This window comes from Bufo gargarizans, chromosome 3 (genome assembly GCF_014858855.1).
Source record: "Bufo gargarizans isolate SCDJY-AF-19 chromosome 3, ASM1485885v1, whole genome shotgun sequence".
In the NCBI taxonomy this organism is placed as follows: Eukaryota; Metazoa; Chordata; class Amphibia; order Anura; family Bufonidae; genus Bufo; species Bufo gargarizans.
The window spans coordinates 454,522,223-454,547,128 of NC_058082.1; the positions used below are offsets into that span (position 1 = coordinate 454,522,223).

At 45.7% G+C, this 24,906-nt stretch overlaps 1 protein-coding gene across 1 annotated transcript; it reads right to left on the reverse strand.

Annotated features, from left to right (window-relative positions):
* Positions 1 to 2,587: 2,587 nt before the first annotated feature.
* SLC19A2 (solute carrier family 19 member 2) lies at positions 2,588 to 23,271 on the reverse strand. The gene is made up of 6 exons (XM_044283578.1): positions 23,028 to 23,271; positions 12,691 to 13,284; positions 10,559 to 10,790; positions 9,083 to 9,275; positions 5,294 to 5,435; positions 2,588 to 3,658 (listed from the first exon to the last, which is right to left on the reverse strand). Exons 1-6 carry the CDS (start codon positions 23,196 to 23,198, stop codon positions 3,536 to 3,538), a joined length of 1,455 nt encoding a protein of 484 aa, XP_044139513.1. The 5' UTR covers positions 23,199 to 23,271; the 3' UTR covers positions 2,588 to 3,535.
* Positions 23,272 to 24,906: the final 1,635 nt, after the last annotated feature.

The following is a 24,906-nucleotide window of genomic DNA, read 5'->3' on the forward strand; positions in this document are numbered from 1 at the left end:
GGCGCAGTGATTTTACATTTTTTACTCCCTGCCTTCACATAGTCACATAAGGGCCTTTTTTGTGGGGAAACATATACTATCTAATGGAATTATTTAAAATTGATGTAGTGGAAAGCTGGGGGGAAAAATGCAATTCTGCCACAGTTTTATGGGTTTCTTTTTCCAGCATTTCCTGTATGGTAAAATAACCTGTTAACTTCATTCTGCAGGTCAGTACAATTACAGCAATGCCACATTTTTATAGCTTTTCTTGTGTTTTAACACCTTATAAAACAGAAAAACCTTAGCATCACCATATTTTGACTCCCATAACTATTTTATATTTACATCTACAGAGCTGTGTGAGGAATCTTTTTTGGGGTGATCTGTAATTGTAATCTATATTGCTACTATATTGGGGTGTGTATGACTGATCACTTTTTATTCATTTTTCTGGGAAGTGAAACAACCAGAGAATTAGCCATTTTAATATTTTTTTCTCCTACTAGGCCATTCACCATACGAGATAAATACTTTTATATTTTGATAGTTCAGACATTTTTTTGCACATGGCAATACTGATATTTTTTTTATTGCTTGTTTTTATAATAGGGAAAGGGGGAATATTAGAATTTTTATATTTTCGAAAACTTTTTTCAACTTTTTTTTTTATACATGTGGTTTTGGGGACTTTCATATGTGACGGTCGTATCACTTCTCCCATACACTGCAATGATTTACCAAAGCCTATGGGAGAATCAGTGTGTTCCTATCAAGCCCTGCTACAGGGCTTGCTAACTCAGGCCTCGGGGCCTTCAGAAGGCCTGAGGCTGCCATAGCAACTAAATGGCTCCCACAATCTTGTCACGAGGGAGTTGTTTGGTCACAAGGAGCACAACACTCCTGGTAATTGACCACTCAGACGCCATGATCACAATTGACCATGGCATCTGAGGGGTTAAAAGTCTGGGGTCGGCGTTATCACCGATTATAAAACTCTGCCACTGAGTGTCTGCTGCGCAAATACCATTTTTAAGGTCCATTCACACGTCCGTAGTGTATTGCAGATCCGCAATACACCCGGCCGGTACCCCATAGAACTGCCTATTCTTGCCCGCAATTGTGGACAAGAATAGAACATGTTCTATTTTTTTTTGGGAGCCGCGGACCGGCTCCCAAAGAGAATGAATGGGTCTGGATTCGTTCCGCAACATTGCGGAATGGATCCGGACCCATTCTATGGACGTGTGAATGGACCCTAATGCTTCCCTTGCCATTTTTTGAAAAAGGGACTTAGAATGGGCATCAGCCCCAGCAGATTTATCATCTATGCCAGTTTTTGGGTGTAAGTGATGACTGAAATCTGGTAGCTGGTGTAGATTTCATATTAGGCACACAGACTGCCAGAGGATGCATAATAATGCGTGATGAGCCGTGGTATTATCTATTGAAGGGGTTTATTTATGAAGACAACCTCTTTTTAAATAGAAGCTAACCCAACAATTTGCTGATGGTTTTAGCTAGTCTCACTTCTCTAATCCCTGGCGATCAGCTATGATTAATAGAGAAAGTCATGTCTGTCATACACTTGTAGCATCTACCATATGCTGGTCATTCAAAGTTATGGCCCACCATTTAATGCATGGAAGTGCCAGGACTGCCATAGCAGGGTTTAATCTTAGAGCTCATTTTTGAGGGTTGGATGTGGACTCATTCACTTCATTGGGGTCGCAAAAGATGTGGACAGCACACCGTGTGCTGTCCGCATCCGTATGTATGTTCCGTGGCATCAGCAAAAATATAGAACGTGACCTATTCTCGTTCATTTTACAGACAATGTTCTATTATGGGCCGGACGTTTGGAACGCACATCGGCAATATCCATGTCTTAAGGACTGGGCTTGTCATGATGGGAAAACCCCTTTAAGGCAATGTGAACAGATAGCAATGTAATACTTCATTGTGCATTCGTTTCATACATATCTTAAAAAATTTACAAGTAAAAAAACATAGATAAATATATTATATGAATATTGAGTATATATACAGTCTGTCTAAAATTGAACCATTTATTGGTAATCAGTTGGCCCCAAGAATAGTAGCCTTGGAGTTCGCCTACTTAACTGAGTAAAATGGTTGACTTAAAATACAACCGGCAAGAAAGGCAAAGAACCTGCTCTACCTAATTAATGATTATCTGACACAGATTTCACAATAAAGCAATCATTATTATATAGATCTCTGAGGGTGCTGCCCCACAGCGCAGTTATGATGCAGTTGACTACATGCAGATACTGTCTACGCAAATGTGCTTTCACAATGTGGTTATAGAATTTAGCCAGTTTAGCAAGCTCATTAAAGGGGTTCTGCACTTTCATTTAACTGATGATCTATCCTCTGGTGGGGGTCCCGGGTGTCCCGCCGATCAGCTGTTTGAGAAGGCATCGGCGCTCCAGCAGCGCCGCGGCCTTCTCACTGTTTACCGCCGGCCCAGTGACGTCACGACTAGTATCAACTATTCAAGTAAACAGAGCTTAGCCCCGCCCACGCTAGTTGATACTAGTCGTGACGTCAGTGGGCCAGCGGTAAACAGTGAGAAGGCCACGGCGCTGCTGGAGCGCCGCTGCCTTCTCAAACAGCTGAGGAGGATAGATCATCAGTTAAATGAAAGTGCAGAACCCCTTTAAGCCTTGGTGTTCTGCATAGGAGAAGTTATCTAAATGATTAATTTGTAATACATTATCCAATCCTAAGGATATGTTCATCAATATTAGCTTGGTAGGGGTCTGGCACCCAGCACTCCCACCAGCCAACTGTTCCATGCAGCTGCTGGAACTACCGTTAAGGAGCCGGAAGCACAGCACTGTTCAAACTGTAGTGGCCATGTTTGGTTACTGCAGCTCAGCACCCATTCACTTAAAGTCGTATTCTGGTCATATCCACAGGATAATGAATAACTATCAGATCAGCGGGAGTACTACCCTCGGGGCCCCCACTGATCACAAACCAGCTATGTCCGGAACCAACATAGAAATGAATGGAGCGACTGCATACATGCCCGATCAATCTTTTAGTTCATTTTGGGTGCTCAGTGATAGGACTCCCACCGATCTAATAGTTATTTTATTAGATGAATGGCACAAAGTGAAAGTAAAACGTATGATTCACGCAGCTAGACAAACTGTTAAACCTTTGTGACAGAACGGCTCAATATTTTTTATAAAGACTAATTGAAAAAAGATTTTTATCCCAAAATGAATAAAATCCAATTATAAAAAAATTGCCCAGGAAGATGTACATAGCCTTTAAAGAGCAAATATGAAAAATAATCTATACTTTCACTTTGGATGTCTATACATAAAATGAACATCCACTATAAACCCTCTCAATTATATTCGTATAACCAATTATCAACATGAACACAATTTACATTAAAATTCATAAATATAGCAGGATTTGTCAGTATAAGGTGCTGTATGCTTCAAGTACTGGACACAGCACTGCATCCTAAAATATACTTCATTATTTTCCAGATACTATTCTTTAGCAGCATCTTTCATGTCCCTGAAGAGTCCAGTTTATCCTGCTTCGGTCGTTGACAGTTATTCACACAGTGGTACAATCCACTCACAAAAATTATCATTGCAATGACTGCAAAATACCCAGCATAAATTTTAAACTGCAAGTAAAAAAGACAATATTTTTTAAGAATAGCAAACAAAGAATAAACAAGAGGGTATGCATGCTAATGGAGGGCCAGAAACTAAATCTGTTTTTATTGCAAAATACTTAAACCATCAAAATAATGTAAATAATAATAATAATATCATAAAAGATACGTTAAAAACACTTACAATATATACAAAATGAACTGTGGAACAAAGTAATGAACAAGCATAACAGTTTGGACATATATCATTGAGAGCCACGTAGTAGTCAAGACCACCTCCTATAGCAGCAGTCTGGCTGTGTAGTCAGGACATCCCTCTAAAGCAGCAGTCTGGCTGTGTAGTTTGAACCTTTCTCTATAGCAGCAGTCTCGCTGTGCAGTCAGGACCTCCCCCTATAGCAGCAGTCAGGACCTTCCACTATTGAAGCAGTTTGGCTGTGTAGTTTGAACCTCCACCTATAGCAGTTGTCAGGCTGTGTAGTCAGGACCTCCCCCTATAGCAGTAGTCAAGCTGTGTAATCAGGACCTCCAACTATAGAAGCAGTCTGGACCTACCCATATAGCAACATTTTAGCTGTGTAGTTTAGACCACCCGCTATAACAGCAGTCAGCCTTTGAAGTCTGAGCCTTCACTTATTGAAGCAATTTGACTGCGTAGATTGAACCTCCCATTATAGCAGCATTTTGGCTGTGGAGTCTGAACCTCCCCCTATAGCAGCAGTCTGGCTGTGCTGTTTGGACCTCCCCCTATAGCAGCAGTCTGGCTGTGTAGTCTGGATCACCCCCTATTGAAGCAGTCTGGCTGTGTAGTCTGGACCTCCCCCTATAGCAGCAGTCTGGCTGTGTAGGCTGGACTTCCCCCTATTAAAGCAGTCTGGCTGTGTAGTTTGGATCACCCCCTATTGAAGCAGTCTGGCTGTGTAGTCTGGACCTCCCCATATAGCAGCAGTCTGGCTGAATAGTCTGCCCTCTCTTATAGAAGCAGTTTAGCTCTGTAGTCAGGACCTCCACCCATAGCAGCAGTCTGGCTGTGTACTCAGGACCTCTCCCTATAGCAGTAGTCTGGCTGTGTAGTCTGGACCTCCCCATATAGCAACATTCAAGCTGTGTAGTCCGGACCTCCACCTATAGCAGCATTTTGGCTGTGTAGTCTGGACCTCCCTCTATAACAGTAGTCAGGCTGTGTGGTCTGGACCCCCCGCTATAGCAGCAGTCTGGCTGTGTAGTCTGGACCTCCCCCTATAGCAGCATTTTGGATGTGTAGTCTGGACCTCTCCCTATAGCAGCAGTCTGGCTTTGTAATCTAGACCTCCCTCTATAACAGCAGTCTGGCTGTGTAGTCTGGACCTCCCCCTATAGCAGCATTTTGGCTGTGTAGTCTGGACCTCCCTCTAGAACAGTAGTTTGGCTGTGAAGTCTGGACCTCCCCTTAGGTAATATCCAGAGCTCTGTAGGTGGATGCTGAAAAAGCTCAGCACAATCACTCACATCCTAATAAAGCAGTGGCGAAAGAAAAGCTCCACTTTAGTATTATTTAATTATGCACCTTATGAAAACATATGGAAAACCACCGTCACCATAAACCATTACACACATTCCTTAGAGTTAAAGGACAAGCTGATAATAGTAAAACAAAGGACTTACTTGTGTAAATATATCTAAGCCAAGAACGCTGGAATCCACAACAATTACAGTCATCAGAGTTTGTAATAGCAGGGCAATGAAAGTGTTAACTCCGAAAACAAGGGCATAGCACTCCATGTTTAGATTTGCAGCAATCTGAAATCTTTGCAAAAAAGAATTTGTCTTCAAAAGGCAATGCACATATCAATGGCTGTGCACAAAATAAAACATTGAGACTTATAAATTTACAAATGGAATTAAGCCAGAAGGTGGTCGTTTTCAGCACTTTATATGTTTATGAAGGCTACTTGTGACCTTGTTTGGTTTAGTAATTATGTGTATGAATCTCCAGGCACCAAGTGAGGTTTTCTGCCCCTATGAGGAACACAATGTACTGTACGACCTGCCCTTTATCACCAATGTACATCACACACGTAAACTCTCATGCTCTAATTGGGAGACATGGCACATGCTATCTCTGAAACTCCAAAGGAACGTCTCACAGCATGTGCTCTAGAAAGTTTACCACAATTTTCTCTCTGTGTCAACCAAGTATTACGGACTATGTATTAAACAACTGCTTCAGGTTACTATTGTCCTACCGAAGATATAGATTGATTTCATTTAAAAGTAACAACATTGCTTAAATTTTTTCCTAAATCAATAGTGCAAATGTTGATAAGAAACTCAGCAATATATCTTATTACAGAAAAATGCCTCTTTCTCCACTTATCAGACTCTTCTCCTCCCTACTTCAACCTGCACTGGTCGCTCTCTCTCAATTCACTGGTAAAATCTATTTTGAGAGAAGCAGAAGACAGATCAACTTCACTGAAGGATCAGGTTACATGCTGCTCACTAAAATCTAGAGGCGATGAGGAAGAGGAGAAGGAGGGAGCCAAAGAGATAATGCTGCATCTATTAAAGGGGTATTCCTATCTCAGACAATGGGGGTATACCGCTAGGATATGCCCCCATTGTCTGGTGTGGGTCTCACTGCTGGGACCCGCACCTATCTTGTAAAGGAAGCCAGCAAAGTCCTAGAGGGAGCACCATGCATGTGCGGCAGCACTCCATTTATTTCTATGGGGACGCCAAAAATAGCTGAGCGTTGCATCGGCTATTTCCGTCGGCCCCATAGAAATGAATGGGAGCGGTGGCTACGCAAGCGCGGTGCACTCCCTCCTGTTCACTTCTATGGGGAGAGCGTTTTGTGGTGGTCCCCGCTCCATTCTTGATATAAGCTGCGAGTTCCTATAAGACAATGGGGACATATTCTAGTGATATGCCCCCATTGTCTCAGATGGGAATACCCCTTTAAGTGTTCTGGTTCATCCTGGTGCTGGATTCACAGCTTCACTGCTCAGTACTGCTGTATAATGTCCTCTGTGCTGCTGCTTCTGAGCATGTGCTACAGAGAGATACAGATTAGGATCTGTGTGTGTGTGATTGTGTATGAAAGACATCACAGCAGCTAGTCCCACCCCCTAGTGCTGGAAAAACTGACCAGATACCAGTCACATAATGGCCAGATACAGTGTTATTCCTGATATACACACAGCAGCTTATTCTGAAAAGTCACTTGAAATGAAGGGTACAGTACACTTTAAAATTCAATTTTAAAAAAGTTCCTAAACATGCCATGACTAAATAAACTGTACTATAGTAAATTTACTGTAAGTTGACATCTAACCAGATGTCAGGGTACATTTATCTCAGGAAAGGGATTGGCCCGTTGGTAACAACACATGCATGCAGCTAGTACTAATCATTATTGAACTATAATTCATGTCTACATGCAGGTCCCAGAGATTCCGGAGGTCAGGGGACTTGCATGTAAACATGGATTATGCACATTAAACTATGGGACATGACAGCTGATAATTGATTAATGCTTATTACTAGCTGCATGCATGTGCTGTTCCCAGCTCTTGTGCAGTCAGTAATATAAACTGTCCGGCCCTATTAAAGGGGTGTTTCCTACCTCTAATGTTATGTGATGGTCAGTGGGGTTTTGACCTCTGGGTCCCCTACCCATCCTAAGAACAAGTAGACTGAGGTCTCTTCAGCTTTTTGAATGTAAAGTAGTACATGGGGCTATGCTGCACAAAGGTGGGGGAGGGGGGATGTACCTTTGCTGTGCAGGGAAAAATTGTGAAGGTGCTGCAGCATTTAACTAGTACTGTGATTCCATATCCTAGTGACAAATCATCACTTCTAATAGTTAGTACACCCCTCTAAGGCTGACCATAGACATACTAGGAAAAAAAAAAGAAAAAAAAAAGGAATTTTTGGCACCAAATATACTGACTAGGGATGAGCGAATCGACTTCGGATAAAACACTCGAAGTCAATTTGCATAATAGTTTCGTTAAATACTGTACGGAGCGAGTGCTCAGTACAGTATTAGAATGTATTGGCTCCTATGAGCCGAAGTTATTACTTCTCGAAGTCTCGCGTGACTGTAATAACTTTGGTTCATAGGAGCCAATACATTCTAATACTGTACGGAGCACTCGCTCCGTACAGTATTCAAACTAATTATTATGCAAATCGACTTCAGATGTTTCATCCGAAGTTGATTCGCTCATCCCTAATACTGACCCTACGCAATGCTATATTACAGGGATGCTCAACCTGCGGCCCTCCAGCTGTTGCAAAACTACAACTCCCATCATTCCCTGACAGCCTACAGCTATAATCCTACAGAAGGGCATTGTGGGAGTTGTAGTTTTACAACAGCTGGAGGGCCGCAGCTTGAACATATATCTGGATGCAGGGTTTTCTGGCCCATTCAGAGATGCTATTTTGCCAATGATCACAGCTCTCTTACTGTTCTAGGCCGGTGGACCTTTATCAGTGTAAGGACCCTATCAAACAGGTCGCCAGACCTCATTTTTCTAAAATCTGCATGGCATGGGGAAAACCACTGACATATAATAGGCTATGTGTTACAAATCAGCAGATGTGAACCCACTGTGCCACAAGTCCCACCTCCTCTAAGGGCATTGTCTAAGTGAACCCCTCGATTCTTTACAGTACCCCTGATGGTGGGGATAGACTTTCCCGAGGGGAACACCAGGTTGCTACCTATTGAAGAGGATAGGCACACAAGGCAGCTGGTCCAGGCGGATCAGGAGGTACCGGAGAAAGGTACCAGAGGTACAGACGATGTCAGCAGGCTGGGTCGTTACCAGGAGCAACAGTGCAGGACCGAAGGATGAGGCAGAAGTCAGACAGGCAAAAGGTCAGGGCAGGCGGCACAGGTACAGGTCAGGCAATCCGGGTCGGCAACAGGAGAGTCAAGGCAAACAGGCAGGGATCAGATGGGTAGCAGAATCCAGGAACACAAGTACAAGTCAGGAACACAAGTGGTTATCAGGAACCTTAGCAGGACACAAGGACCTTGACGCCGAGGCATCAGGGAAGGGGGCTGAGCCACTTATATATGCACAGGAGGGCTAGGATTGGTCAGCGAGGTCACATGACGTAAGCCACAAAGCCCAGGAAGTGACGCCCGCCCGCCCTTAGGGAAGTGCAGCAAGAACAAACAGCATGCATGCTGTGGCCAGGGCTGACAGCAAACTGTGGAGCGGATCCAGAACAGCACCCACACAGACAGAGCCCAGGACTGCAGCGGTGAAATGGGAAGCACCGGCCGCAGATCACCGCGCCCAGAACCGTGGCGGTAAGCAGGGGAACATCGGCATACAGGAGCCGCTGTTACACTATGACTTATATATAAGCAGAACTTATTAAAAACCTAGTTATTAGAAACCTATTATAACGACAGGATAAGGGATTACTTACGTCGCAATGGTAATGAGAATCATGTAGATACTTCGAAAGATGATGTACATGACGTAGCAAACCCAAATGTTTCGAATGACATCCATGACATATACAGTCACCGCAATAATCAGAGCAAAACCAGCCAGCAGCAGCTCGCCCCACGTGGACCAGGAAATCTTAACATAGCCAAAAATGAAGACGGCAACTGCACCTATAGAAAAGAAACGAGACATAAAAAAGGCAACAAAAATCAATGTTGAGTTACAGTTTGAAGAATCCACATCATGCTCCATACGTTGGGAGTTGTTGAATCCAGGTAAAGAGATGGAACAGAGCGGAAGCCCCAGAAACACGTCCATATTTGTGAGTAAACTTTCTGCAAGCTCCTGAAACATGCAGAATGCTCCTGTACAAATCTGGTCCCTCACCTCCTGGTCCATTCCAGATAGCAAGTTTGTTCACAGGGGTAGGAGTTTACTTGGAATATTTATTAGTAGGGGATGATTGGGGTCTTCAGGCTGGAGACTAAGCAGCCCTAGCCCTTCACCTATTCTAAACACGGGTGAGGGGTAGAATACAGAATACTTTGTTTTATCCTTCAGATTGCAGTTCAAAAGGCAGATGTGCTCAAGGGCGCGAAGATGATATCATGGTACGGATTAAGTATTCTCCAAGCAAACAGCCGGCGCTCTACACTGCATAGTGTGGTGGATCTACGGTGTGGCAGGCCTTACCAGTAAGCTTGGCGAATGCTACAGATGTACGTGTTGCTAGTATTTATTACAAAATTCTCTAACCTTAGCGTCTGTTTAATGAGGACCCTGTAGTTCTCCAGTGCAAAGAGAAAGGGGGAAAGACCCCTGCTGCAGTGATCCTCTCTCAGGGTATATTCACATGCAGCAGTTTCATTGCAGAAATTTCTGCAATTAAAAATCCATTCCATACATCTGAAGGAGGTTGTTTCTGCAGCATGTGCATTTGGCAGAAATGTAGGGCAACAATCTGCCACTTGGGAATATACCCATAGGCCATAAGCACACGGTGCGTATTACGCACAGGTTTCTCGCACTGATTTTTGTGCGGAAAAGCCACAGTGTAATACAGGACCAGAAAAAACGATGAGATTTTCCAAATCTCATGTACAATTTTTTTTCTAGAGGAAAATGACCTGTGGTGTGGATTTTGAAATATGCAACATGTCAACATTTGTGCGTATTTTCAGTGCAATTTGGAAAAATCTGCATCAAAATCCAGATGTGAATTTCACTGCGGATATGCAGTTAAATCTGCACAAAAATCCATACAAGAAATCTGCATAACTACACTACCCTACTAGTTCCATTGTGTGTTGCACAAGCAACTGTGCACACATTATACCGGTTGCCATCCACATAGTATAGAGATGCTGAGTCACTATAATGCAGCTTCCTTCCACTTCTCTTATGGATATTTGTGTAGTCATGTAAGTAGATGCTTGACCTTAAGCCAACTTACCTAGGAGTGTAGACAGAGCTTCAACACTGCCATTGTAAATATCTGAATGGGAAGACGGAGCAACTTTTTCCCATAATCCCTGAGCATAGTTCAGCACTTGGAAATACCCGCAAGCAGACAAAGCCCACCAGACTGACCAGCAGAGGAGGGTTCTGGATGAGTAGCAGACCAAGAAGTCCTTCCACAAAGTTCTGAGCACTTTCTGTAAAGTAACGCTCTTCTTCTCTGGGAACTGTGAATAGATGACACACGTTACTCACAATGCACACTACGTAACATAGTCATCTAAAGCCGACTGTACATGCAAGAATGATCTGCCAGGTGAGGGTGCTTAGATCAACCATGATTCATTTTAATTGCCAATCCCTAAACTTACCTTTAGACCTAAAGTTAAAAAGGTATTCCCACCTTGGAGATTTTGGCAAATGGCTGCCCCATGGCTGTCTCACAAGGGACCACCACTCTGGATGAAGGCGAGGGTCCCTCCCATGTCTATCAGACATTTCTGGCATATTCTAAGGATATTCCATACAGGTTATGGTGGGAATACCCCTTTAAACAGTAGCAGAGCCAATGTTGATGAGTGGACAGGGTTAAGAAGAGAAATAACCTGGAAGCCAAGTTCATCTATGTAAGCACAAGACATCAGTCAAGAACAGAGATGCAGAACTACTGACACCAGTTTTAAGTGGAGCCATGTGTAAGACCATGTTTAGTGGAAACATGTTGGCTTGGTCCTGCGTTCATCTCAGGAGAATGTTATAACCAAAAGGTGGACTTTTATGAACGCTGAATACTTCCTTTTTTGGGGATATTTTTATGTCAAGCATATGGACATCCGTGATGTGCAACATTAATGTTGCATCCTGGTGAGCTGGCCATTTCTCTATACATTTTCAGTCACTGCTTTGCGCCTGCTGATGAGGAGAGCATGAAGTGCTCTGTTTATCATGGGAATGGGGCTAGGGGAGTACTACATTACTACATTTATTTTTTAATTAACACTACAGGGTCATGAGCACTACTGTAAGCCAAGCAGCATTATTGTAAGGGATGCACTAACATACCAATGGATTACAAGTGCCATGTAACATTGTCTGAGCGGTAGCGCCGTTATGGTTATTGGGTCACATGCTTTTTGGAAACAGATGGGGTCATTTATCAAACTGGTGTAAAGTAGAACTGGCTTAGTTGCCCATAGCAACCAATCAGATTCCACCTTTCATTTTCACAGCTGCTTTGGCAAATAAAAGGTGGAATCTTATTGGTTGCTATGGGCAACTAAGCCAGTTCTACTTTACACCAGTTTGATCATCAATATCATATCGGCAGGGGTCCAAGTCCCGGCACCCCCCCGATCATCTGCAGTGTACTGCCGTGTACTCCTCCCTGTTTACCTGCTCTGTGTATACATTGCCCTCGAATGGGTTGGAAGAGCTGTAATTACACTGCTCCACTACTGCAATGTAAACAGCGAACAGTGGGGAGAATGCGGCGCTTGTAAGAACTCTGCACCCGCCCAATCACATCACGTATATGCACGTGAGGATGCGGCAAGGGGTTAAAAGAGTATTCAGCTTATAACAATTTATACCCTAATAACAGGGATTTACGAAAATAGGCTGTATTCACCTATCTGCAAATGTCCCATAGAGGAAGAAGAGAGCAGCATAACATAACAATTAGCTGCTTCATGCATTTCAAGGTATGGGGCTCCAAATTCTCCTGATCAGTGGTAGTCCCAGCACTTGGACCACTACCAATCTGATACCAATCATTGTGAGTGGGGTTCTCTAGGAACAGGACGAACTACACACATATATGAAATAATGTACTGTATAAGAACATCAGACATCGCACAGGAGTCCCCAACCATATGGTAGAAGGCACATAATTCCTTACCTCTGTTGGCACATAGCTTCTTTAGGAGTAGGAAGCTGGAAATGATATGAACCACTTCCAAAGTGATAACCTGTTATAACTGGGATACTCTTTTAAGTAACAGTAGGGCACATTCTGAGTTTTGTTTTCTGCATGCCCCTACATCAGATGTGTGTGATGCTGGACTTGTGGGACACTGTGCTGCACCAGAATAATACATAGACTTGTATATTCATATATACAACTATTACCTGGTCCCCAGTATTGTGTGCATCAGCATTCAAGGGTACCCGAACTTCAACCTCCTCAGCAGAGCACTCCAAGTCACCATTTAGTTGACTTCCCCCATTTCCAGACTGAAGACTCAGGCTTTTCTTGGCATTAATTAAGTTTTGGTGGAAAAAAAGGCTTTTCATTGGCATTGGCAAAAACCAAGAGGTAGAAAATGCAATTGAGACACTGATCAAGGAGATGACATTCAGATTGAATAGAGACCAGTTGGCCGCAGACACCAGAACCTGGCCGGTAACAGACCCTACGGTGAAGCCGGTTAATGTGGCAGTGCGGCAGTAGCTGGTCACTTTCTGGTAGACTTCGGGTTCTACCATGCTGTAAATATATGAATAATAGGCAATTTCTGTGGCTGTGGACATGCCATAGAAAAATTCCAGAAATTGGAAGGCAAGAGTCCCCTGAGCGTAAAGGAGCATGAACCAGGTGATGATAAGACTGAGCCCCTGCAGGATGATCACAGGCTTGTATCGCAGATAGTCTGTAGCAATGAAGACTGGGAAGAGCAAGATCAGGTAAGAATACGTCCAAACCGGATAAATTTCATTAAACACCTAGAAATAAATGGAAGATCGTTGTGAGTGGGGTACTCTAGGAACAGGAAGAACTTCACACATATATGAAATAATGTACTGTATTAGAACATCAGACATCGCACAGGAGTCCCCAACCATATGGTAGAAGGCACATAATTCCTTATTCCTCACCTCTGTTGGCACATAGCTTCTTTAGGAGTAGGAAGCTGGAATTGATATGAACCTCTTCCAAAGTGAGTGAATGCCCTTCCCACAATCCTGCTCAGTACCATAAAGCCTCAGTCACACAGAAGTGTTTTGGTCAGGGATTTATATCAGGGATTGTTAGCCAAAACCTGGATTGGAGCTTAAGCAGAGATGAGGTCCAAGGGAAAGATCTGCTCCTGCTCTGTGTTTAAAGCCGCACCAGAATCACTGATGGAAATCACTGTGTGAATAAGGCCTATCCAGCTAATGTGGATGGACCCTTTCCCAACATCTGCTAGAGGGACACAGCCACTAATTCCCCTGCCAAGGATCCATGTATATGGGGTTGTCTGGAGGAACAGCTGGTAACTATCTAAGATGTATTGGCACCTCCAGATCTCAGTGGATATGTGTAATGTCTAGATAAGGGATTAAAGTCAATGGTCACCGTTGGGGGTATTTTTTTATTAGAGAAGTTCATGTATTTTATCTAAAAATAATTTATATAAACTGGGTTTATTAAAAATGTGCAACTATTTGTCTTGTCCACAGCTTCTAAATATAACAGTACATGGAAAGCTGCAGAAAGCTGACCACAGTAAAAACCATCAGACAAAGGCCCCATGCACACGGCCACTGCGCTAACTCTGGTGCACTAACTATGGTGTGAACACGGTCTGAAGGTGATGAAATCCAGCTCACAGCCAAGCTTCCACACAACCGCATAGCAGGACAACTAATGCAATTTGAACAAAGCAAGACTGTGAGCCACACCCATATCAGACCATGTGATGGAGGTCTCCAGGTGCAAAAGAATGCACACATTAAATACATATAAACAAAACTATAGTGGCCAATATGGGGGAACCGTCCAAGCACCAAACACTGTAGCGTGTTTCTCATTGGGCGAGCAGTCCCACCACATATGGACCACAGAAATACAGTGGCAAGTATGGGGGAGCTGCTCAAACCCCAAACACTGTAGCGTGTTTCTCATTGGGGGAGCAGTCCCTCCGCATGTGGACCGCAGCAAACGACCATCCCCAAATAATGCAAATAATGCATACAAAGGAGGCCGCCAGCGCGGTCCACATGCACCTCAAAAGCATCCTACACAGACTGGAGCATTGTGCGGATGAGCTCCGATATCTTCCTGACAGGAATAGATTGGCAAAAGTCTCAGCTTTTAATATCTGCTTGTATGACCAGCTAGTATAGTCAGTGACATATCTGTTTGGTGCATTTTTTTCAGTGTTCATAATTCCCTCTAGCTTAACTAAGGCCCCAGTTCCAGCTGAAGAAAAACAGCCCCTTGGCATGATGCTGCCACCACCATGCTTCACTGTGGGTATGTTGTTCTTTTGGTGATGTGCAGTGTTGTTTTGGCGCCAAACATCTCTTTTGGAATTATGGCCAAAAAGTTCAACCTTGGTTTCATCAGATCATAACTCTTTTCCCACATGCTTTTGGGAGACTTCAGATGTGTTTTTGCAAAATGTAGCCTGGCTTGGATGTTTTTCTTCGTAAGAAAAGGCTTTCGTCTTGCCACTCTACCCCATAGCCCAGACATATGAAGAATACAGGAGATTGTTGTCACATGTATCACACAGCCAGTACATGCCAGATATTCCTGCAGCTCCTTTAATGTTGCTGTAGGCCCCTTGGTAGCCTCCCAGACCAGTTTTCTTCTCGTCTTTTCATCAATTTTGGAGGGACGTCCAGTTCTTGCTAATGTCACTGTTGTGCCATATTTTCTACACTTGATGATGACTGTCTTCACTGTGTTCCATGGTATATCTAATGCCTTGGAAATACAGGGTGGGCCATTTATATGGATACACCTTAATAAAATGGGAATGGTTGGTGATATTAACTTCCTGTTTGTGGCACATTAGTATATGTGAGGGGGGAAACTTTTCAAGATGAGTGGTGACCATGGCGGCCATTTTGAATCCAACTTTTGTTTTTTCAATAGGAAGAGGGTCATGTGACACATCAAACTTATTGGGAATTTCAGAAGAAAAACAATGGTGTGCTTGGTTTTAACGTAACTTTGTTCTTTCATGAGTTATTTACAAGTTTCTGACCACTTATAAAATGTGTTCAATGTGCTGCCCATTGTGTTGGATTGTCAATGCAACCCTCTTCTCCCACTCTTCACACACTGATAGCAACACCGCAGGAGAAATGCTAGCACAGGCTTCCAGTATCCGTAGTTTCAGGTGCTGCACATCTCGTATCTTCACAGCATAGACAATTGCCTTCAGATGACCCCAAAGATAAAAGTCTAAGGGGGTCAGATCGGGAGACCTTGGGCGCCATTCAACTGGCCCACGACGACCAATCCACTTTCCAGGAAACTGTTAATCTAGGAATGCTCGGACCTGACACCCATAATGTGGTGGTGCATCATCTTGCTGGAAAAACTCAGGGAACGTGCCAGCTTCAGTGCATAAAGAGGGAAACACATCATCAGTGTGTGAAGAGTGGGAGAAGAGGGTTGCATTGACAATCCAACACAATGGGCAGCACATTGAACACATTTTATAAGTGGTCAGAAACTTGTAAATAACTCATGAAAGAATAAAGTTACGTTAAAACCAAGCGCACCATTGTTTTTCTTGTGAAATTCCCAATAAGTTTGATGTGTCACATGACCCTCTTCCTATTGAAAAAACCAAAGTTGGATTCAAAATGGCCGACTTCAAAACGGCCGCCATGGTCACCACCCATGTTGAAAAGTTTCCCCCCTCACATATACTAATGTGCCACAAACAGGAAGTTAATATCACCAGCCATTCCCATTTTATTAAGGTGTATCCATATAAATGGCCCACCCTGTACTTTTGTACCCTTCTCCTGACTGACACCTTTTAACAATGAGATCCCTGTGATGCTTTGGAAGCTCTCTGTGGACCATGGCTTTTGCTGTTGGATGTGACTAAGAACATTTTAGGAAAGACCAACTAGAGCAGCTGAACTTTATTTGGGGTTAATCAGAGGCACTTTAAATGATGGCAGGTGTATCCTGACTCCTATTTAACATGATTCTGAATGTGATTGCTTAATTCTGAACACAGCTACATCCCCAGTTATAAGAGGGTGTCCACACTTATGCAACCACATTATTTTATTTTTTATTTTTATTTTTCTTCCCTCCACTTAAAAGATTTCAGTTTGTTTTTCAATTGAGTTGTACAGTTTATAGGTCACATTAAGGCCTCATGCACACGGACGTTTTTTTTCACGGTCCGCAAAACGGGGTTCCGTTGGTCCGTGATCCGTGACCGTTTTTCCGTCCGTGGGTCTTCCTTGATTTTTGGAGGATCCACGGACATGAAAAAAAAGTCATTTTGGTGTCCGCCTGGCCGTGCGGAGCCAAACGGATCCGTCCTGAATTACAATGCAAGTCAATGGGGACGGATCCGTTTGATGTTGACACAATATGGTGCCATTTCAAACGGATCCGTCCCTATTGACTTTCAATGTAAAGTCTGGAGTTCTGTTATACCATCGGATTGGAGTTTTCTCCAATCCGATGGTATATTTTAACTTGTAGCGTCCCCATCACCATGGGAACGCCTCTATGTTAGAATATACTGTCGGATATGAGCTACATCGTGAAACTCATTTCCGACAGTATATTCTAACACAGAGGCGTTCCCATGGTGATGGAGACGCTTCAGGTTAGAATATACAAAAAAACTGTGTACATGACTGCCCCCTGCTGCCAGGCAGCAGGGGGCAGACCCCCCCCCTGTTTTTAACTCATTGGTGGCCAGTGGGCCCCCCCTCCCCTGTTGTTAACTCGTTGGTGGCCAGTGTGCGCACCCCCCTCCCTCCCTCCCTCTATTGTTTTAATACATTGGGGCCAGTGTGCGCGCGCCCCCCAACCCCCCCTCCCTCCCTCTATTGTTTTAATACATTGGGGCCAGTGTGCGCACCCCCCCCAACCCCCCCCCCCCTCCCTCCCCCCATTGTAATCATCATCGGTGGCAGCGGAGTAGAAGATTTTCATACTTACCTGGCTGCTGGCTGCTGCGATGTCTGCGTCCGGCCGGGAGCTCCTCCTACTGGTAAGTGACAGCAATGCGCCGCACAGACCTGTCACTTACCAGTAGGAGGAGCTCCCGGCCGGACGCAGACATCGCAGCAGCCAGCAGCCAGGTAAGTATGAAAATCTTCTACTCCGCTGCCACCGATGATGATTACAATAGAGGGAGGGAGGGGGGGGGGGGTTGGGGGGGGTGCGCACACTGGCCCCAATGTATTAAAACAATAGAGGGAGGGAGGGGGGGTTGGGGGGGCGCGCGCACACTGGCCCCAATGTATTAAAACAATAGAGGGAGGGAGGTGCGCACACTGTGCCACCAACAGTTAACAACAGGGGAGGGGGGGGCCGCACAATGATATTCAAACTGGGGAGGGGGGGGGTCTGCCCCCTGCTGCCTGGCAGCCCTGATCTCTTACAGGGGGATATGATGGGGTTAATTGTACTATCATATCCCCCTGTAAGAGATCGGGTGCTGCCAGGCAGCAGGGGGCAGTCTTGTACACAGTTTGTAGTGTATTCTAACTAGAAGCGTCCCATCACCATGGGAACGCCTCTGTGTTAGAATATACTGTCGGATCTGAGTTTTCACGAAGTGAAAACTCAGCTCTGAAAAAGCTTTTATGCAGACGGATCTTCGGATCCGTCTGTATGAAACTAACCTACGGCCACGGATCACGGACACGGATGCCAATCTTGTGTGCATCCGTGTTCTTTCACGGACCCATTGACTTGAATGGGTCCGTGAACCGTTGGCCGTGAAAAAAATAGGACAGGTCATATTTTTTTCACGGCCAGGAAACACGGCTCACGGATGCGGCTGCCAAACGGTGCATTTTCCGATTTTTCCACGGACCCATTGAAAGTCAATGGGTCCATGAAAAAAAACGGAAAACGGCACAACGGCCACGGATGCACACAACGGTCGTGTGCATGAGGCCTAAAGGTGGAAAAAGTTCTGAAATGGTTTATCTTGGTCTCATTTTTTTACAGCACAGAAACCTGACATTTCAACAGAGGTGTGTAGACTTTTTATATCCACTATATATAGAAGCTGCAGAAGACAAAAGGTTGAACATTTTTAATAAAACCCAATAAAAAAATGATTTTGAACTTCAGTTAAAAACAAAACTCCAAACAATCCAGTATGAGACAGCACACCAAGTTGGGATTTGAATGAATTGATTTATTCAGCCAGCTGACAGGTGCATCAATGGCAGTAAACGGATGCGAGTTAGCAAGCCCTCTCTCAGGCTCTGCTGGGATCATGGGCAGGACCTCATCGTGGACTTGCTGAGCTTGAGAAAGGGCTTCCTAACTCTAACCCTGGGTTCACACCTGAGCGTTTTACAGCGCGTTCCTACGCGCTGTAAAACGCTCAACAAGGAGAAACCAATGATTCCCTATGGGCATGATTCTCACCTGGGCGTTTTACAGCGCGTACGATCGCGCTGTAAAACGCCCGACGCCCCAAGAAGTACATGAGCTTCTTTGGGGCGTCTTGTCGCGTGTTCCCATACATAGACTTTCGGGAACGCGCAACAATGGGCGTTCGCTTGTCTCTGTATGCGCGATTGCAAACGCTGGTACAATCGCGCATACAGAGTGCTCCATCGCGAACGCTCAGGTGTGAACCCAGGGTAAAGCCTGAAATATCGCATACATTTACTGCCATTTATGCACTGTTTGGCTGGATGAATAATTAATTAAAATCCCAACTTGGTGCGCTCTCTTAGGCTCCATTCACATGTCCGCAACGTGTTTTGCGGATCCACAGAGGCCCGGATCCGCAAAAAACACGGAAAGCGGCAATGTGCGTTCTGCATTTTGCGGCCGCACATTGCCGGCACTAATAGAATATGCCTGATCTTGTCCGCAGTTGCAGACAAGAATAGGACATGTTCTATTTTTTGGCGGAACGATGTGCTGCCCCATAGGAATGAATGGGTCTGCAATTCTGTTCTGCAAAATGCGGAACGAAATTGCGGACGTGTGAATGGAGCCTTAGGGTACTTTCACACTAGCATTTCTTTATTTTGGCAGGCAATTCCGGCAACAGAACTGCCTGCTGGATCTGGCAAGCCATGTACAAACGGAAAGCCTTTTTTTCTGGATACGTTAGAGGGAATAACAGATCCGGTATTAAATTTTTAAAAAGTAAAAATAGTTCCTCCTATGCCCCAGAGCATGCACAGACCAGAAAACCGGAAGCGGCGATGCAGCAATTTGCGGAACACTTGGTACCGGATCCGGCATTAATACATTTCAATGGAAAGTAATGCCGGATCAGGCAAGTGCGGTAGTGTTCCGGAATTTTGTCCGGTCAAATACCGTACAAGGGACAGAACTGAAGACATCCTGATGCATACTGAACGGATTGCTTTCCATTCAGAATGCAATAGGACAAAACGGATGTGTTTTTTTCCGGTATTGAGACCCTTTACCAGATTTCAATACCGGAAAAGAATAACGCTAGTGTGAAAGTACCCTTATACTGGACTGTTTTGTCCCAATGGTAGGAAGGGGACAGAAGACTAGCTCCCACTTAAAGCCACAGAATACCAGAGTGCTGTGGCCACTTGGATACACACGTCCGTTAAAAAAATTCCCTCAGGGTACTTTCACACTAGCGTTAGAGGAATCCGGCAAGCAGTTCTGTTGCCGAAACTGCCTGCCAGATCGGGAAATCTGTGTGCAAACGGATACCATTTGTTTCCCGATCTGGATCCGTTTGACAAATGCATTGAAATACCGGATCCGTCTCTCCGGTGTCATCCGGAAAAACGGACCCGGTATTTATTTTTCTCTCATTTTCAAAGGTCTGCGCATGCGCAGAACAGAAAACCGGATCACTTTTTCCGGAACAATTGGTACCGGATCCGGCATTAATACATTTCAATGGAATGTTGGCATTCTGGCAACTGTTCCGGAATTTTTTGGCCGGAGAAAATACTGCAGCATTCTGCGGTATTTTCTCCGGCCAAATACCGTAAAGGTGACTGAACTGAAGACATCCTGATGCATACTGAACGGATTGCTCTCCATTCATAATGCATTAGGATAAAACTGAAGCGTTTTTTTACGGTATTGAGCCCCTACGACGGAACTCAATACCGGAAAACTTTAACGCAAGTGTAAAATTACCCTCAATTTTGTTATCCACAATTAAATTGTTTTTAAAATTCCACCACTCCCCGCTATACCTGGGAAGGGAACCATACTTACCTGCTTCCTGCAACTTCTCTTCACGGCACTTCAGGTCCCTGCATATAATCTTCCGAGGCAATCACGGGTGCTGTTGCTGTTGCCAATGACTGGCCTCAGAAGTGATGTGTCCCCAAGCACCAACTCACTGCTCATTGGTTTACATGAGAGGACTGAAGTGCAGTGCCAACAGCCCGGCATGGAATCGAGTGGTGGTGGGGAGCAGGTAAGTAAGATCCCCTTTACAGGTCTGACATGGAGGGTGGAATTTAGAAAAACATTTCAATCATAGACAACCCAACAATCTAATACACATGGGGGCACCTCCTCTTATGGCACTTGCTTGCACTCACAATCCATGTGAAGCTAATGATACAATTTAGGCTTTCTGCAGAAGGAGACAGTTTCTTCTATTGAGTAACAGTGACTCAACCATCCTGGATGATGAAAGTTAAGGACCGCCAGAGACAAAATACCATAAACTATCACGTTACTGTGTTACCTGGTGACACTGTTCACACTGCTTGCTGCACCTGAGAGGAGGTGGATCAGTATAGTGGACAGTATACATGTATACATGGTGTAGATAAGCAGAAAGAACACCCCCCATCAGCTGAATGAGCCCGTTACCTCAGGCCGTATCTACACACATGTATACGTTCCACTGGGCCACCTTATGAGAAGCTTCACTGTAAACAACCTGCTGACAAGTCACTGAGACAGATCAGCAAGGGCACAACCAACGCAGGGGGCACTCCTCTCTGGATGTCATTATACACAGGGGGCACTCCTCTCTGGATGTCATTATACACAGGGGGCACTCCTCTCTGGATGTCATTATACACAGAGACACTCCTCTATGGCCGGCGCGGTGTACGGAGACACTCCTCTATGGCCGGCGCGGTGTACGGAGACACTCCTCTATGGCCGGCGCGGTGTACGGAGACACTCCTCTATGGCCGGCGCGGTGTACGGAGACACTCCTCTATGGCCGGCGCGGTGTACGGAGACACTCCTCTATGGCCGGCGCGGTGTACGGAGACACTCCTCTATGGCCGGCGCGGTGTACGGAGACACTCCTCTATGGCCGGCGCGGTGTACGGAGACACTCCTCTATGGCCGGCGCGGTGTACGGAGACACTCCTCTATGGCCGGCGCGGTGTACGGAGACACTCCTCTATGGCCGGCGCGGTGTACGGAGACACTCCTCTATGGCCGGCACGGTGTACGGAGACACTCCTCTATGGCCGGCACGGTGTATGGAGACACTCTATGGCTTGCATGGCTCCCCTTGTCTGCTCTCATGCCGGTCTCTGCACTACTCGGCCTCCTGCTGTGAAGTCTCGTCCCATGTGACAGCTACAGGGGTCACACAGGATGAGACATCATTGCAGAGGCCAGGGTGTACAGAGACCGGCATGAGAGCAGGGAAGGGGAGCCAGGGAGTCACTAGGCGAGGTGAGGATTCTGTTCATCCAGGGCATCACACTGTCTGGATATTTGGCTTGGCTGTTTTGTCTTGTCCCAAGGCTTGTTAAAGTTGGACTCATAGGGGACCAATTCCATGAGGTGGCGCTAGTGAGATGGTTCTCTTTCCTTGGGAGATACCTCTTTGCAGATACTCACCATTGCTAAGGTTGAAATCTGAGGTAAAGTGACAAGCCACAGATTTCAAATCCCCACCATAAGTAAAGTTTTTACAATCTCCTAAACCTTGGTGGTACCAGACAATGCTGCCACATGTGAGCACGCCTCTATGCTCTGCAGCTTCAGGTCTATGCAGCGTTTTTTTGTCCGGGATGAGCAAGACGGATCCGTCCTGACACACAATGTAAGTCAATGGGGATGGATCCGTTTTCTCTGACACAATAGAAAACGGATCCATCCCCCATTGACTTTCAATGGTGTTCATGACGGATAGGTCATGGCTATAGAAGACATAATACAACCGGATCCGTTCATGACGGATGCATGCGGTTGTATAAGGCTAGGGCTACACGACAACATTGGTCACGCGACACTCTGTCGCACCAATGTTGAGCGACAATTTTTATAATGATAGTCTATGGTGTCACACTGCAAAAAATCCATTTGAAATGGATTTTTCTGAAATTCTCGCAGTCGCAGAGCGACACCATAGACTATGATTATACAAATTGTCGTGGGACACATGTTGCAGTGTAGTTCTGCCCTATGTGACGCGCCACACATGTGGTCGTGTAGCCCTCGCCTTATTGTAGGCACACAGGCTCCAGTACAATGGCAGCCCCCTCACTACCACAGGAGCTGCGGCCGCCCCTCCCCCATGCCTGGTACTCACCTGCCTCTCTGTCAGGTTCTTGTCCGGCCCCAGCAGGTAGGGGGTGACAAAGGGCTCCGAGGGTCTCAGGCTGGCGAAGAAGCCGTTAGTGCAGAGGATACACGTGGGCAGCACCCAGCCTCCCCGGGGCAGGAGCCTCTTTCTCCCCGTCACGGCCTCCTCCAGCTCCATGCCGGGGGTGCTGTGCGGGTGTCAGGGCTGCGGAGCAGAAGTGCGTAGAGGCGGCACAAGGTCACTAGCCTTCAGCCGCCTCATGTCTGACAGCGTGACGTGTGGAAGGGCGGGAAGGAGGAGTGTCACCAGGAGCGGCGGCCATTGACTGTGTCGCCTCTCATCATCACTGTGACAGGGGACACCCTGGAGGCAGGGAGAAGTCACAGAGCAGCCATGCTGCCCGCAAATCAGACAGGGAGGGGGGAGCCGGTAACAGCCCAGAAAACCCTACAAGATGGCTGTATCCCAACAAGATGGATTTTAAAGGGGGTCTCTGAGACCAGGAAGCCCTTTTCATCAAGTATGTGCTGGCAGGGGTTAAAAAACCACCCTGCCGGTATCTCACCAGCCAAGCCGGTCATTTAGTGCCCCTGCCAGTAATAATGATTTTCCTGTACGGATTGTTACTGATGAGCGCTTCCATTGTAGAGCGCTCATTAGTACAGCCTTTACCTCCCCCCATTTGTGTTAAGAAAAAAAATAAGAACTCCTCCATTTGATGGGACCACGGTGAACACTCGCTGCTGACTGGAGGACAGGACCTGCGAGACGTCATCACGCTGGAGCGGAGGTCCTGTCCTGAGCTTTCAGTGAGCAGCGAGTGTTCACCTCAGCGTGAGCGAATGGATGAGGGGAGTTCTTTTTTTTTTGTAGAAGCAGAGAAGGGGGCACTAATGGGGGCATTACTCTTACTGGGTCTGCCACGTAGGCATGCGAGTTCAGAGAGAATGCATCAAACGGACGACTTCACGCGCATGCGCCGTGCGCGGCTGTATTCGGCGCATGCGCAATGAATGTCCGACCGCTTCATCGGCGCAGGCGCAGTGGAGATGTCTGAGAAGGGAAGCGGTCGGACATTCACTGCGCATGCGCCGAATACAGCGGCGCATGCGCGTGAAGTCGTCCGTTTGATGCATTCCGAAGCAGATGGGCGGGCTGGAGGGAGGCGCTGAGCGGCGGCATCTTGAGAAGGTAGACCGATCCTCTAGGTGCTAATGACGCCCCCATAGCACCTAGAGGGTCATTAGCATATTAATAAAAGTTCTTTTTTTAGGTAAACGGCTGCCCCAAAAGCTATTATAGCAGGATAGTTTGGCAGAGCAGACACTAGCGGAGCGCTAGTGTCTGACACCTAATTATGTGAAATCCAAGTGGTAGAAACCCTTTAAGAAGTGAAAGTATCTTGGGCTTACGTCTCTCTCTGCTCCATGGCACATCGTTTCTAACCGCCAGTTTGACATTTTCATCTCTGTGGGAGTAGGGTTGGGCGATATCAAAAATATTCCCATGATAACGATATTAAGAAATTTATCGTGATAACGATATATAACACGATAAATACCTATTTAGAAGAGAAAACACTCAAACCATGTCCTTGTGTTTCCTTTTTGCCCCCATAAATTATGTTTCCTTGATGACCCCTCTCTTAGTTGACCCACCAAGAACAGGGTCACCATCCCCCCCCCCCAATCTGATGGACCGGCCGGTCGTGCATGCGCCCTGGGGCTCCATTTATTCTCTATGGGAATGCTGGAGATAGCAGCCACCAGCTATCTTCGGCGCTCCCATAGAAAATGGGACAAGCTAGCGGAAAACCTTGTTCAGAGAGTGTCCATCATAGGTACACATGGTCAGGAAGAGTACATTGGCATGATAAATGTGCCTT

Coding starts and splice junctions, on each gene's coding strand:
- SLC19A2 (XM_044283578.1), bottom strand. CDS start 23,198: ATGGAGCTGGAGGAGGCCGTGACGGGGAGAAAGAGGCTCCTGCCCCGG. Junction 9,276..10,558: donor AGCTCTGTCTACACTCCTAG/GTAAGTTGGCTT, acceptor TCTTTTCTATAG/GTGCAGTTGCCGTCTTCATT. Junction 3,659..5,293: donor GCTTAGATATATTTACACAA/GTAAGTCCTTTG, acceptor TTTTACTTGCAG/TTTAAAATTTATGCTGGGTA.